At 38.6% G+C, this 13,791-nt stretch overlaps 1 protein-coding gene across 4 annotated transcripts in view; it reads left to right on the top strand.

Moving 5' to 3' along the window:
• The window catches only part of ARHGAP21 (Rho GTPase activating protein 21), a 129,996-nt gene extending 116,665 nt beyond the window's left edge, over positions 1–13,331 (top strand). For all 4 annotated transcript variants that reach the window (XM_043882787.1, XM_043882784.1, XM_043882786.1 and 1 more), the window contains 11 exons: positions 42–178; positions 1,012–1,154; positions 1,895–2,050; positions 2,189–2,267; positions 3,145–3,218; positions 3,296–3,385; positions 5,019–5,144; positions 5,339–5,380; positions 5,701–5,806; positions 7,727–7,758; positions 10,824–13,331. In XM_043882787.1, coding sequence (XP_043738722.1) covers positions 42–178; positions 1,012–1,154; positions 1,895–2,050; positions 2,189–2,267; positions 3,145–3,218; positions 3,296–3,385; positions 5,019–5,144; positions 5,339–5,380; positions 5,701–5,806; positions 7,727–7,758; positions 10,824–12,512 — 2,674 coding nt within the window. In that variant the 3' untranslated portion in view covers positions 12,513–13,331. The remainder of the gene's footprint in view (positions 1–41; positions 179–1,011; positions 1,155–1,894; positions 2,051–2,188; positions 2,268–3,144; positions 3,219–3,295; positions 3,386–5,018; positions 5,145–5,338; positions 5,381–5,700; positions 5,807–7,726; positions 7,759–10,823) is intronic.
• The last annotated feature ends 460 nt before the right edge of the window (positions 13,332–13,791 follow it).

Raw genomic sequence — 13,791 nt, 5'->3', positions numbered from 1 at the left:
AAAATGCTTGCTTGTTCACAAACGTCCCTTTCTTTCGGCAGCAAAGCAGAGCCATTGCCTAAGACCCCTCGCCAGAGTCTCAGCATCCGGCAGACCCTACTTGGTGCTAAAGCTGAGCCTCGGACTCAGAGTCCACACTCTCCCAAGGAGGAGTCAGAAAGGAAGCTTCTCAGTAAAGGTACTGACACCAGTGTTCCTAGATAAATGTAGGATTTAAAATTGGGACCATAGGGACTTCTTTGGCAGTCCAGTGGTTAGGACTCTGGGCTTCCACTGTAGGGGGTGTGGATTTGATCCCTGGTTGGGGAACAAAGATCCCACATGCCCCATGGTGCAGCCAAAAAAATAAATAAATAAAAAGTAAAATAAAACAGGGATTGTAGTAAATCAACTAAATATAGTTGAAGTATCAGTTAAAAATATTTTTTAATAAAACAAAATTGAGATTGCAAAGATGTTTTCATATTTTTCTGTGGACCTCAGCTCAGGGTGAACTAACCCAGACATCACTGGGCCCTGGTCTAGGCTAGTGGGGCCTTTCTTAAGATGGGAGTCCAAGACATCAGTTCTTGTTAATACAATAAAAACCAAGAGAGGGAAAATACAACACATATATACACATCAAAAACTACCAGTTTGATTAATAATGAAAATCCAGGCACTTTCATTTTGAAATAGAACCAATACATTTCCTTTTGCTAAAGTCTCACTATAAAGATGTCACATTGATTGTTTTCTTGACTGTTTTAGAGAAAATCATGGTACAGATAGTCAAAAGGTGAAGAAGTATACATGATTCCAACTATTAATAGATTATCTGGAAGGTTGAAAGGAGTGTTATATTTGGAAGAGAATAGAATAGAATATGTTTGATAAATAAAGGTTATATTCTTTATAGAACAGGACTCTGACTTATATAAATCTTGATTAAGAATCTTTAAAGTCATGATTTAGATACTCTGGTTTCCATTTTCTCTTCTTATGTCATTTTCTTTTGAAAAACAACAAAAGATGAGACCAGTCCTCCAAAAGACAAAGGCACGTGGAGAAAAGGCATTCCAAGTATTATGAGAAAGACATTTGAGAAAAAGCCTACTGCTACGGGAACATTCGGGGTCAGACTGGACGATTGCCCACCAGCTCACACAAACCGGGTAGGAGACACCGGCCAACCAGACTTCCTAAAGTTATTAATTCAGCTGTAGTCGTATTGGGACCTGAGTACACAGCCCTGCAGATCACAGGGCATGTCTGTCGATCTGTTGAATATTTTCCTTGTCTTAACAAACCTTAGTTTCTCTAAGTGTTTCTGACCTGTATGAGTGTGTTGAGTAATTTTTGCAATGTTTTTTGCGAATGTATTGACTCTAAAATGGAATAATTATTCAACCAGTGGGAATGTATTCAAAATGCTTGGTAAGAATTCATTTTCAAGTCATGTGTGTTTAAAGAAGCATGGGAACAAGGGCTTGATTGAGAAGGTGTTATAAATGTAAATGTGTGTGTGTGTTTACAATGCCCATGTTAAGATTCATATCACGAGTGGGTGAATGTTATTCTAACCCTCTTCTTCCCCTCCACTCTTCTTTTATTCAACTGAACTGTTTCCACATTCTCTTATTTGCTCTCATTTCCTCCTTAGACTATTGTTACTATGGATTGTCCTTTCTGTCTTGACTTACTCATTCTTTCCCCACTGACTCAAATATCTCCTGTTGGTTTTATCTCTTCCCAGTTCTGCAATGTCTGTATTCATTTTCTCCGTATCAAATAACAGCAATTCATATACTGTTTCCTTTTTGATGGAAAGGGTCTTTTAGCTATGATACACATCTACTAACTGAAGATAAACATTTATATGGTGTTAAATAAATGTTTATTTCTTGTTTTGCAGTATATTCCATTAATAGTTGACATATGTTGTAAATTAGTTGAAGAAAGAGGTCTCGAATATACAGGTATTTACAGAGTCCCTGGAAACAATGCAGCCATCTCCAGTATGCAGGAGGAGCTCAACAAGGGAATGGCTGATATTGATATACAAGATGATGTAAGTTTGTGTCTTTTTTTTTTTTAATTTGGGTACTTCTGTTTGATTTACTGGTCTGTGTTGTTGGTTTTTGTTATTTTTTTTTTCCTTTGGTGGTATTGACTACAAAAATACTGTATTTTTATCTTGCATACCCAGAAATGGCGAGATTTGAATGTGATCAGCAGTTTACTAAAATCCTTCTTCAGAAAACTCCCAGAACCCCTCTTCACGAATGGTGAGTTTACCTCCACCAAAGACACCAGATGAAACAGTTGAACCATACATTGTTGGGAACCCACAGCATATTCAATTAAACTGGGAGAAAATACTCTTGTCAGAGGGAACAGGAGGTTTTGTTTAGTTCTTATTAGTATACAAAGGATAGTCATGTGTTATTTTTGTGATCTGGATTGTTTTTCCCTCCTCATATATTTCAGGGAAAAGTAGAGTTTATTAAAAAATTGTTACAGTTCAGTAAAAATAAATATTATTCTGTTCATTCATGTTTACAGCCAAGTTGAACGTTTATTATTGTTCTCAGTGAAAAGCCTTCAGACACTGTAAGGTACAATTAGTAGAAAAACATTTTTTCAGCCAAGCCTACTATTTGACTGAGATAAGACCCTGTAGCAGGTATTGCAGTGAAGAGAGAGAAAGTGGACAGACTGATGTACCCTCAGCGAACTCACGTTTTAGGGAATTTCCTTTATTTGATAAGGCTTGAATGTGCATGTGTGCTCAGACCATTCGTGTCTGACTCTGCAACCTCATGGACGGTAGCCCGCCAGGCTTCTCTGTCCAAGGGATTTTCCAGGCAAGAATACTGAAGTGGGTTGCCATTTCCTTCTCCAGGGGATTTTCCCAAACTAGGGATCAAAACCATGTCTCTTGGGTCTCCTGCATTGGCTTAGGAGATATTAAAAACTAGAGCAGTTTCAAAGACAGCGTTTCAAAGGCTATTTGTGGTCTTCACTATTTTGTTTTTCTTTTTTTGTTGTTGTTTTTCTTTTTAATTGTGGTTTGAAATTGAATCTTAAAGGGAAACTTGATTACAGCTCACTTGAACAATTTAAGATGAATTTGTTTCTTTTGTTCTTACATATTGTTGTCAGATAAATACGCCGACTTTATTGAAGCCAATCGTAAGGAAGATCCTCTAGATCGTCTGAAAACATTAAAAAGACTAGTAGGTATTATTTTGTATTTTTGGAGGTACAACAAAAGTTCAGCATTTAAATCCATCATGCAAATAATATGTTTCAGATTCACGATTTGCCCGAACATCATTACGAAACGCTCAAGTTTCTTTCGGCTCATCTGAAGACAGTAGCAGAAAATTCAGAAAAAAATAAGGTGTGTAAACTCTTTATTGAAGACATATGCTTTCAGTGGCTTCAGCTGAAAAGACATGCTTCCCTGCTTCAGGCCAAATAATCAAAAATAGGTTATAATTAAACAAAAGCTCTAAAATACATCACATTGCTGATCAAGTCCCTCTAAAGATCACTCTTAAAAGCAAAAGATCCCCAAAATATCAATTACTACTTTTTAAAGACATTCTCTTTTATGTTTATCCAGCAAGAAATATGAAAAAGTTTACTTTTTATTTTTCAACTGTATTTTAATATTTTGAATGTGCAATGCTTGCATAAGACAACAGTAAAAATGTATCAAGTGGTATACTGTGAAAAACAATAGACGTTTCCTTTGTTTTGGTTTAAACAGATAAGACCTTTTCTTTGTTTTGTTTTAATACCACCATATTAAAAAAAAAAAAAAATACCACCATATTACCTTTATCAAACACACCAAAATTTAGTATTCCTTTGATATTATCTAATATTCTATTCATGTGTAGTTTTTCCTGATTGATTTAAAGAAATATCTTTTTTATGACTATCATATGGAATAAAACAAAACTCACATACCACATAAATGAACAAATGAAACAAAACAAAAAAATGCATTGATACAGAGAACAGAGCAGTGGTTACCAGAGGGGAGGAAGGTTGGGGGTGCAGGGAAGGAGGGGTGGGGGTGAAGGGAGGGTGACAGGGTAAAGGGGATCGACTGTATAGTGATGGATGGAAACTGAATTTTTGGTGTGGGTCCCTAGATCAGTTTGATTTTTTTTTTTAATTCTACAGTGATGTTTTACTCTCTGGTATGTTTTTGGGATTGGTTATTTAATGTTTTAATCAAATCTTGAGGTTAAAAGATTATACTAAATGCTATAAGATATAACAAAAAAGATTTGTACCTTTGATAACTGGATAGTTAAACAGGAATACAAAGTATGGAAATAAACATACAAACATCTAGGCATGTAATACTGAGGTATTCATATTGGTACAAGGGTGAGCAAAAGGCTTTGGAAGTCTTGATTGAAGTAAAGATTTTATCAAAAGAATATTTTCAGACATTAGATTTTTACATATTCATGATCTTAATGTACCACTCGGGCAAATTGGAAAATTTTATATATTTCCAGTTTTTAGTTTTTGAGGGGAGAGGTTTTCCCTATTCTTTTACAAATTTGATTCCTTTTGATTTTAATACTTTTGTCAGTTAATCCAGCTTTGGTAATACTTCTTTTTAGCTGTGTTGTGCAGTTCTCTGACCAGGAATCGAACCTGTGCCCTCTGCAGTGGAATCATGGAGCCTTAACCACGGGACCACTAGGGAATCCCCTGTAATACTAGTTGTGAACTAGATAAATTGCTTTCAATCAGACACTTCTTGGAAAAAATGTCAGTTGTGCTGTATATTGTCATTAAAGCAAAAAAAAAAAAATTACATATAGATTGGTTTATGGAAATCCCAACCAGGAAGCATTATTACTATTTTACACACGTCAGTCAATCACTGTTTTGAATTCTTTTTCATCAAAAGAACCTTTCAGAGATAAAATGCCAAACATGCAATGGGAATTGAAGCCTACTTTCTTAAGAAACATTATGATGTTTTCTAATATCCTGTGTTGCAGATGGAACCAAGAAACCTAGCCATAGTGTTTGGTCCAACTCTAGTGAGAACCTCCGAAGATAACATGACACACATGGTCACTCACATGCCAGACCAGTACAAGATCGTAGAGACACTTATCCAGCACGTAAGTTCAGGCTTCGGCTCATCAAGAAAATTCTTTTTCGTGAGCAGCTGATAGTTGGCAGGGTAGAATATGGTTATAATTTTTTTTTTCCCCTAAGAAAATTACCTTTTTTTTCTGTGCTATCGTCCAAACTATAGATCTCTTTAGGGGGTTATTTAATTTCTCTTTTTCACCTTTTTTATTTTAAATTTTAGCATGACTGGTTTTTCACAGAAGAAGGTGCTGAAGAACCTCTTGTGAGTATTGGCTGCCAGCATGTATACTCTGTTCTTTTCACTGGGGACACGTGAGATGCTGACCCTACGACAGTGTTACCTTCCTGCTTCGTATGCTATTGTCTGCTTTGCACCTCGGAAGCAGGTCTATAGCACCTCGGTTTCTGATCTAATGAAAGTCCAAGTATGATGCCTGTTTGGTAATTAATTATATGCAAACAGTGTAAAAAATTAAGCATATGCCCTCCACTCAGTAATGTGTCTTTTACTAAATGTTGTTTGAATTTTAAAGAAAGTGTCTTTGAAGAGATGATGAAGAGATCTTTGTTTATTAACCATAGACAACAGTGCAGGAGGAAAACACAGTAGACTCCCAGCCAGTGCCAAACATAGATCATTTACTCACCAACATTGGAAGGACAGGCGTCTCCCCTGGAGATGTATCAGGTAACTCTTGCCTGGGCAGTATTGATCTTTAGGTTAAAAGCTAAATTTTTATAACGTGAAAGAGCAAATCAATCATAAGTAACAATTCACTGTGATTTTTTTTTTTCCTTTTCTTCTCTTTTTCCCTTTCCACTAATAAAAGAATGTAATCTTCCTTTTCCGATTGATCTTGATTATCTTCCAGTGACTGTAATGCCATTGGCAGTGCATGGAGTTGTAATGCTTGTCAGAAAGGAACAATGAGGAAAAATGAGCATGCAAACCACTGTTTTGTTCTTTTTTTTTCTTTAATTCACAGTTTCCATGTAATAGTCATCACAAGGTAAAACAGATACCCGCTACTGAGTATGTGGTTGCTGTGATGGCAGAAAGTGTGGTCTAGACTATTACAAGTAATTCTTACTCTCGAGCTGGATGTTCTGTTGAAAAAGCAGCAAGTTAATTACGTAAAATGCTCACGGGCAGCATTTCCATAAATGCAGTATATATTATCTTGTCACTACAGAGGTCAGCGTAAAAGTCAACCTCTTTGACATTTTCTTCTGTTTTCTATCGCCACCCTAATATTTGGTGAAATACTAGTTCTTGCAGGCTCTTTTGATGAAAGTTTTCTCCTGCCAAACTGTTGCAACTAACCTAGCATGTTTTACACCATGTTCTCCCTTTGTCTCTAGTTCGTGTTTTAGTCCTAAAGGGTTTTTTTTCCAGCACTTTACTGACACAGGCAAATCTATACTGATGTTGAACAGGCGAGATGGGAGGAGTCTATCACACGGTAATGTCGCTAGTGGATTCCGTGGTGTCCCTGATGGACAGCTGGAACTGTAGGAAGAAGGACGACTGTTGTCCACACTGTAGCTGCCTTATCTGCAGAAACCCCCGATTCCTGTAAACGCACACCGAGTTGATCTGTGGTGTACATTTTCTCTTACGATTCTTGTAAACAGATCACGACTACTTTCTTAAAAGTTTTTCTGCTGTTTCTTGTTATTTCTGAAGCAGACCATGAGGAGAAATAGCATGGTATGGTCTACCAGTTCTTAAAGTCATAAAGCATTGAGCCATGTGTTGAAAGGGGCGTGGCATGGGGCTCAGCTCATTAACTCTGAAAATCCATTTCCCTGAAGTTGAAAGAGAAAATTTCAAAAATTGGTGTTGTCCTAAAGACTGCTAGCCCCTTCCTACCCTCTTTGTACTTGTACAATCTGAGTTTTTGCCAGACAGTAAAATGATGCTCTCCATTTTTCCATTTTCATAATAGCATTTGTTACTAAATAATTGGAAAACTGGTAGCAGTGTAACTAGTCAAAAGGATCCCTGACTGCACAGATGTGAAACCAGGGTCCAAAGCAGAGATCAGCATGATTTAACATGACACCAAAGTGACCTAGAAGCAGGGTTATCCAAGTGCATATTATGCATACAGTAAATGCTTCTCAAATTTACCATTGACAGTCTGACAAAAATCAAAGGAGATAACACCAAATCTGAGCATCTCAATTTGTAGCGAGGGCAGCCAACAATCTTAAACGTTCTACATTGTGTATCAGTTTCAGATACAGGATGTGGTACATAGTGCGATTCTTCTAAAGGTCTTCGAGCTGCTTTATTGCTAGATTGAATACTTAGAAAATTTAATAAACACTAGTGTTTCTGTTTTGTTTAGTACAGGGCTCCTTTGCCATCCCTCTCATTGAGCTGATTCTGCCTACAATTCACAGCATCCTTTCATGGCGGTGGCTTTCTGTGGTGCAGCTTGCATCTTTGTGAGCTCTGACTATCCACTGTGTTCTATTGTTTTTTGAGTTTTGCTTTCACATTTTGTTCTGTGCCTGTCTCTTCCATAAGTTTTTGCATTGTTTGTGGGAAGCAGTAAAGAATCTGACCAATACTGACTGTGTTTTCCTTAACTTCCCACAGATTCAGCTACTAGTGACTCAACAAAATCTAAGGTAAATTGTTTCTTACAGTTGGGAAATATTTTAGGGGGGAATTGCTTTGTGGCTGATGGTTATGATTCGTATGTGGTACACCCCTGTCTGTGTCTGATGACACAGACTATAACAGCATATTATAAAGGGGAAAAGTAATGATTAGAATATGATAGAGAAATACTGGATTGTGAATTGAGGTGTTGGGTTTATATCAGCATAGTTTAGTATAATACAAAGAAATAGGCATTTCTCCCTTTGTTCTTATATGTGGAAATTTTCTAACATACACAAAAGTAGACAGACTAGTATGAATCCTCATTATCCATCCTCAATTAACATACAGTCAATATTTGTCCAGTCTGCACCCCGTCCACTTTCCTCCTCCTTGGAGCTATTTTGAAGCAAATGCCAAACATTGTATTTCATCTGTAAACATTTCAGCAGTGATATACACTTAATCATTATATATTTTTTATAAAAATATCCTTGCTTTCTTTTCAACAAGGTCACTAATTTTGTTTTTGCAGTCAATTTTTGTTTACACAATTTGTGTTCTGTTGACAACACCACCAAAGTTCACAACTATTTGAGTAGTTTTAAAGACATTCTTATAGTTAGAAAGTTTTTTATTTCAAATTTTGCTCTGCTGAGATAGTAGCAAGTAAAATTGTCAATAAAATTTTTAATGTTCTATTTGGAAATGAGACATGAATGCTACATATCATTTCTAAGCATAATGAGGTCACATATGACTAAATTATAATTTAATTTCTTGAAGAAAATATTGCAAAGTATTTAATGATATATCATTCACTATCACTTATATTGTGATTATTACTGTCTTTTTAAAAAATTTTTTATCATCTTTTTACCCCAGCTTTTTATTTTGGAAATTTTTAAGTTACTGGAATAATACTTAGCATTCAAACCTTTTGCCCTAGGTTGGTAACTCTTCAGTTGGTAACTGTTGATATATTTGTATGTGACTTTTTTCTATGTCATTTGAGTTACTTATGATATGATAACACTTTACCCCTAAATGCTCCCATGGGTGTCACCTCAGAACAAGGGCATTCTTCTGTATAATTACAGTATAATTATTGTACTCAGGCAGTTCATGAGTACAATACGTTATTATTTCTAATGTACAACATTTACGTACATTCGACCAGTCATCCCAATGATGTTTTTTTTTCTTTTCTTGTATACAGGGTGCAATCAAGGATTGATCCTTGCATTATGTTGTCATGTCTCCTTAGACTTACTTATTTTGGACCAGTTTTCCACCTCTTTCTGCCAGAATATAAGACTTCAGATTTAGATTTTTATGTTTAAAAAACTTTCTTGAAATTTTCTCCATCCCTCTTACTAGAAGCATATTTCTTAACCTGTGATTATAGCAATCTCTTCATCTTAATCAATTATGGTGCAGATATCCAAATGATATATTTTTGTAACAATGTTTTCAATTATAAAAGAAGTGAAAGTCATTTGCTTTAACATATATGTGATCACAGAATCATCAATGTTGGGAATCTTAAAGATAATCTAATTTTTTTCACTTAAATAAACAATGAAATTGAGTTGTTGAAAATGAATCACTTAGTCAGTGTCATACACAGGAAGTGAGGGAAGAACAGCCTAAAGAAACACCAGATCTTCTAATTCAGAGCCCAGTCATAGCCATCATTCCTTGAGGTCTTCAGCAGAATGTGTTAAAATGTGAATAACCATCAGAAAAGTCCTGGATAATTAGACAGTCCTTTATAACTTAGAAAAACAAAGTTCTGTACATCTGATTTGATTTTGGAAAGCCCTTTTTAATACAACAGCCTAAATTTTTACTTTAATTTTCAAGACTTCAGTATAGCAGTTCTAGCTTGTCTAAAATTTTTATGACAATAGAAAAACCATACTTTCTGCTTCTGACTCAGCATACTGCCTGCCTGCTCATCTTAAATGGGGTGGGTTAAACCAGCTAGGGTTTATTGACACCCCACTCCCCCATTAACTGAGCCTTGTAGGCATTATGAACATGTTAATTAAATGGTCTTAAACAATTGTTATCAGGAACCTATTAGGCATAGCTGATGAAGCTGGTTGGCTGCACTGCCACTTTCTCAATACAGGGCGTGACAGAATTTCTATGGTAAGGATTTAAGGTCTTGAATTGACCTTAGGTTTTTTGAGCTTTCTGATTCGATTGTTCCTTGAGATCATTGAAGACATTACCAACCTAGTTTACCTAAGGCCAGTCTCTGCAGATCCAGCCTGACTGAACTAATGGGAACCCAAAAGCTTCCTTATCTTAATCAGCTTATGTGACGCAGTATCTGTATCATGTGACATCTGTAATTAGAAAAAAGGTAGTCATAAGATTTTAGTAAGCAGCATCAGAATATTATATTCAGCTGTCAGAATATTGACTATGAAACCTGTGTTCCAGAGGAAAGAACCTGTAGACCTGTAGGACCTGTAGAGTATAGCAGAAAAGGGGATGGTCCATAGATACAGAAAAGTTAAAAACAATGGAGGGTGGGGGCCACCAAACACAAAATGTGTCCCTGAAAGACAGGTGTATGTGAGCTGTGTGACTTGGCCGATAAATAAATATTAATTAGTCCCATTTCTAATTAATTGAAAATAAAAACTTAGGCACAAATTAAAAGGAGGCGTAAAAACCACACCTTGTTAGTACTTGACTTTAGTGGTTAAGAAATAATTGGGGGTGGGGGAGAGAAGGACTGGGAGTTTGGGATTAGTAGACATAAACTATTACATATAGGATGGATAAACAGCAAGGTCCTACTGTATAGCACAGGGCACTATATCAATATCCTTGATGTACCGTAATGGAAAAGAATGTCTATATGTATTATACCCGAGTCACTTTGCTCTACAGCAGAGATTGGCACAACCTTGTAAATCAACTATATTTCAGTTAAAAAAAGTCTTTTTTAAAAAAATCAAGCAATAGAAATTGCACACACACACACACACACAAAGAAATATTTGAGGGGAAACTTTTTCAGAAAGTGAACTCTATAACGTTCTATTCAAAATGTTGTCTCTCTGCTTCCCAGGGTTCTTGGGGATCCGGAAAAGACCAGTACAGCAGGGACCTGCTTGTATCCTCCATCTTCGCGGCTGCCAGTCGCAAGAGGAAAAAGCCAAAAGAAAAAGCACAACCCAGCAGCTCGGAAGACGAGCTGGACAATGTGTTTTTCAAGAAAGAAAACTCAGAGCAGGGTCACCACGACAGTAAAGAAGAGTCCAAAAAAGAGAGTGAGACACCGGGCCGAAAACAAAGGACCGTTGCTCCCAAAGAAAACAACACGAAGAAAGACGGCAGCGGAGGCGGCAGAGCTGAGCAGAGGGCCCCGCGAGGGGAGAGCTTGGAGCCCCCGGCCCCTCAAAGCACCAAGCAGAGCCGGTCACCCACCCTGAGCTGTCGCCTCGCCGTCCTGAGAGAGAGCCCCAGGGCCCTCGCGGCCCAGAAGACCTCCCACCTGGAAGACACGGGGTCCGACTGCGGCACCCCGCTCAGCACTCACACCGCGGCTCCCCCTGCAAGCTTTCCCACCAGGAAGCCCCCCAGCCCCGAGCCCAGGCACGGCGAGCTCCTGGTCAGTGTCGGCAGCATCACCTCCGACTACGCCGGCGCACCGTCCGCTCCCTACCTGGCCGGCCTCGACTCCAGCAGGCTGAGCCCCGAGGTGCAGTCCATGGCCGAGAGCCGGGGAGACGAAGCTGATGACGAGAGGAGCGAGCTGGTCAGCGAGGGCCGGCCGGTGGAGACGGACAGCGAGAGCGACTTCCCAGTCTTCCCCGCCGCCCTGGCCTCCGACAGACTCTTGCGAGGGAAACTCCAAGAGGCCGCGAGGACCAGCCGGAGAAACTCCGAAGGCAGTGAGGTCAGCTGCACGGAGGGAAGTTTAACGCCGAGTTTAGAAAGCCGGAGACAGCTCTTCAGCTCCCATAAACTGATCGAGTGTGACACTCTGTCCAGGAAGAAATCTTCCAGGTTCAAGTCGGACAGCGGGAGTCTAGGAGACGCCAAGAATGAGAAAGAAGCCCCTTCCATCACCAAAGTGTTTGACGTTATGAAAAAAGGAAAATCCACCGGAAATTTACTGACACCACCAGCCAGAAGCGAATCGGACAAACAGGAACCCACTTGGAAAACAAAAATAGCCGATCGGTTAAAACTGAGGCCCAAAGCCCCGGCCGATGACATGTTTGGAGTAGGAAGTCAGAAAACCATCGCCGATCCTGCCAAAAGGAAAAACATCAAACGCAGACACACGCTGGGCGGGCACAGGGATGCTACTGAAATTAGTGTTCTGAATTTCTGGAAAGCGCAGGAGCAGAGCGGGGACAGAGAATCCGAACTTTCAGCTGTGAATCGATTGAAGCCCAAATGCTCCGCCCAGGACCTGTCCATCTCAGACTGGCTGGCCAGGGAGCGGCTACGCACCAGTACGACTGACCTGAGCAGAGGGGACACGGGGGACCCCCAGCCTGAGAGTCTCAGCACCTTAGAAATACCAACCAGGGACCCGCCCCTGTCTTTCCAGTCTGATGCAGACAGTTCTTCCAGCACCTTGGCTTCAACTAACAGGGCCCCTCTTTCCACACCACAGTCACCTGACCAAATAAATGGAGAAAGCTTCCAGAACACGAGCCAAAACGCCAGTTCTGCAGCCACGGTCCAACCTCATCAACTGTCTCAAACCCCAGACCACAAAGCACAGTTCCATCCCTGTCTTTAAACTGGGGGTCCTTTCTGGAGCGAATAAAAGCTACTGTTACACTTTCCAGTAACTCTGTAAATATTTTCTTGTACCAGAATTGTTATTATGCAGCCTTCAATTGGGCTGGTTTCATCATTTTGCACTGTGAAATAGCTTTACGGTGCATTACTACAGCCAGAAGAACATATATATATATATAAATATATAAATAAATATATATTTAAAATATATTGGATAGTTGTATACAAAGGAGCAAGGTATTTGTTGCAACTCACTGCATAGTGTGTACACCCAAGATAACTGAAGAAAATCTCTGGCGTTAGTATGCGGCAGATGTGTTCTTTTGGTTTCATCACTAACAAAAGTGCCTCATCATAAAAATACATTTGGGTTTTAGGGTGCCATATTATTAAAATTAGATAACGTACATTGAGCAAAAAAAAAAAAATGTGTTTTATTGGTAACAAATTTCATCACATTTACCAGTTTTAACACAGGTGGATACAGAACTTCCATTCTCTAGTCATTCCAGGTGGATCTCTGAGTTTTCTATTCCAACTTTTAATACAGTTTTTGAGTTTTGTGTGACTTGAATTTTTAATCTTTCTGTAAAATACGTAACTTAAATGAACATATTATATGTGTATCTTTTCTTCAGATACCAGATTTGATATAAATGTTGTAACATAGGTGTGTAGATAGTGACCTGGATGGAACTGGCTTCTTTATGGAGAAGAATATAATTCTGCATGAGGACTTAATGGATCCAAACCTGTGTCATGCCTGTGTGCATACCCAATTAAACACTGGAAATAAAAATTGTTTTGGTGAACTTTGTATGGCTTGAAACTTACTCTTATTACTTACTAATTTATATTTAAATGCTATTCATTTATAACTGCCATTATTCTAATTTTTATTTTAGTTTTTTAGATTTGAAAAATATCTGTTTATTTCTTTGGTTGCATCAGGTCTCAGCTGTATCACGTGGGTCTTCCACTGGTTGTGCCACATGGACTCGTAGTTGCAGTGTGTGAGCTTAGTTGCTTCTCAACAAGTGGGATCTTCATCTCCCAACCAGGGACTGAACCCGTGTCCCGCGCATTGCGAGGAGTGTTGTTCACCACTGGGCCACCAGAGAAATCCCAGTTCTGCCTTTTAAAAAATTACCTGCTCTTAACATTCCCCCCTCCTCTTTTTGGCTGTGTCTGGCAGAGATCTCTTACAAATGTTTCCATTGGCCTAACTTCACTTGTGTATACAGGTAATATTTAACTTTTCTGGCTGACGTCTTGTA

Source organism: Cervus elaphus, chromosome 23 (genome assembly GCF_910594005.1).
Source record: "Cervus elaphus chromosome 23, mCerEla1.1, whole genome shotgun sequence".
Taxonomy (NCBI): Eukaryota; Metazoa; Chordata; class Mammalia; order Artiodactyla; family Cervidae; genus Cervus; species Cervus elaphus.
Note: the sequence above shows the minus strand (reverse complement) of the source record. Positions and strands in the feature narration are given on the sequence as shown.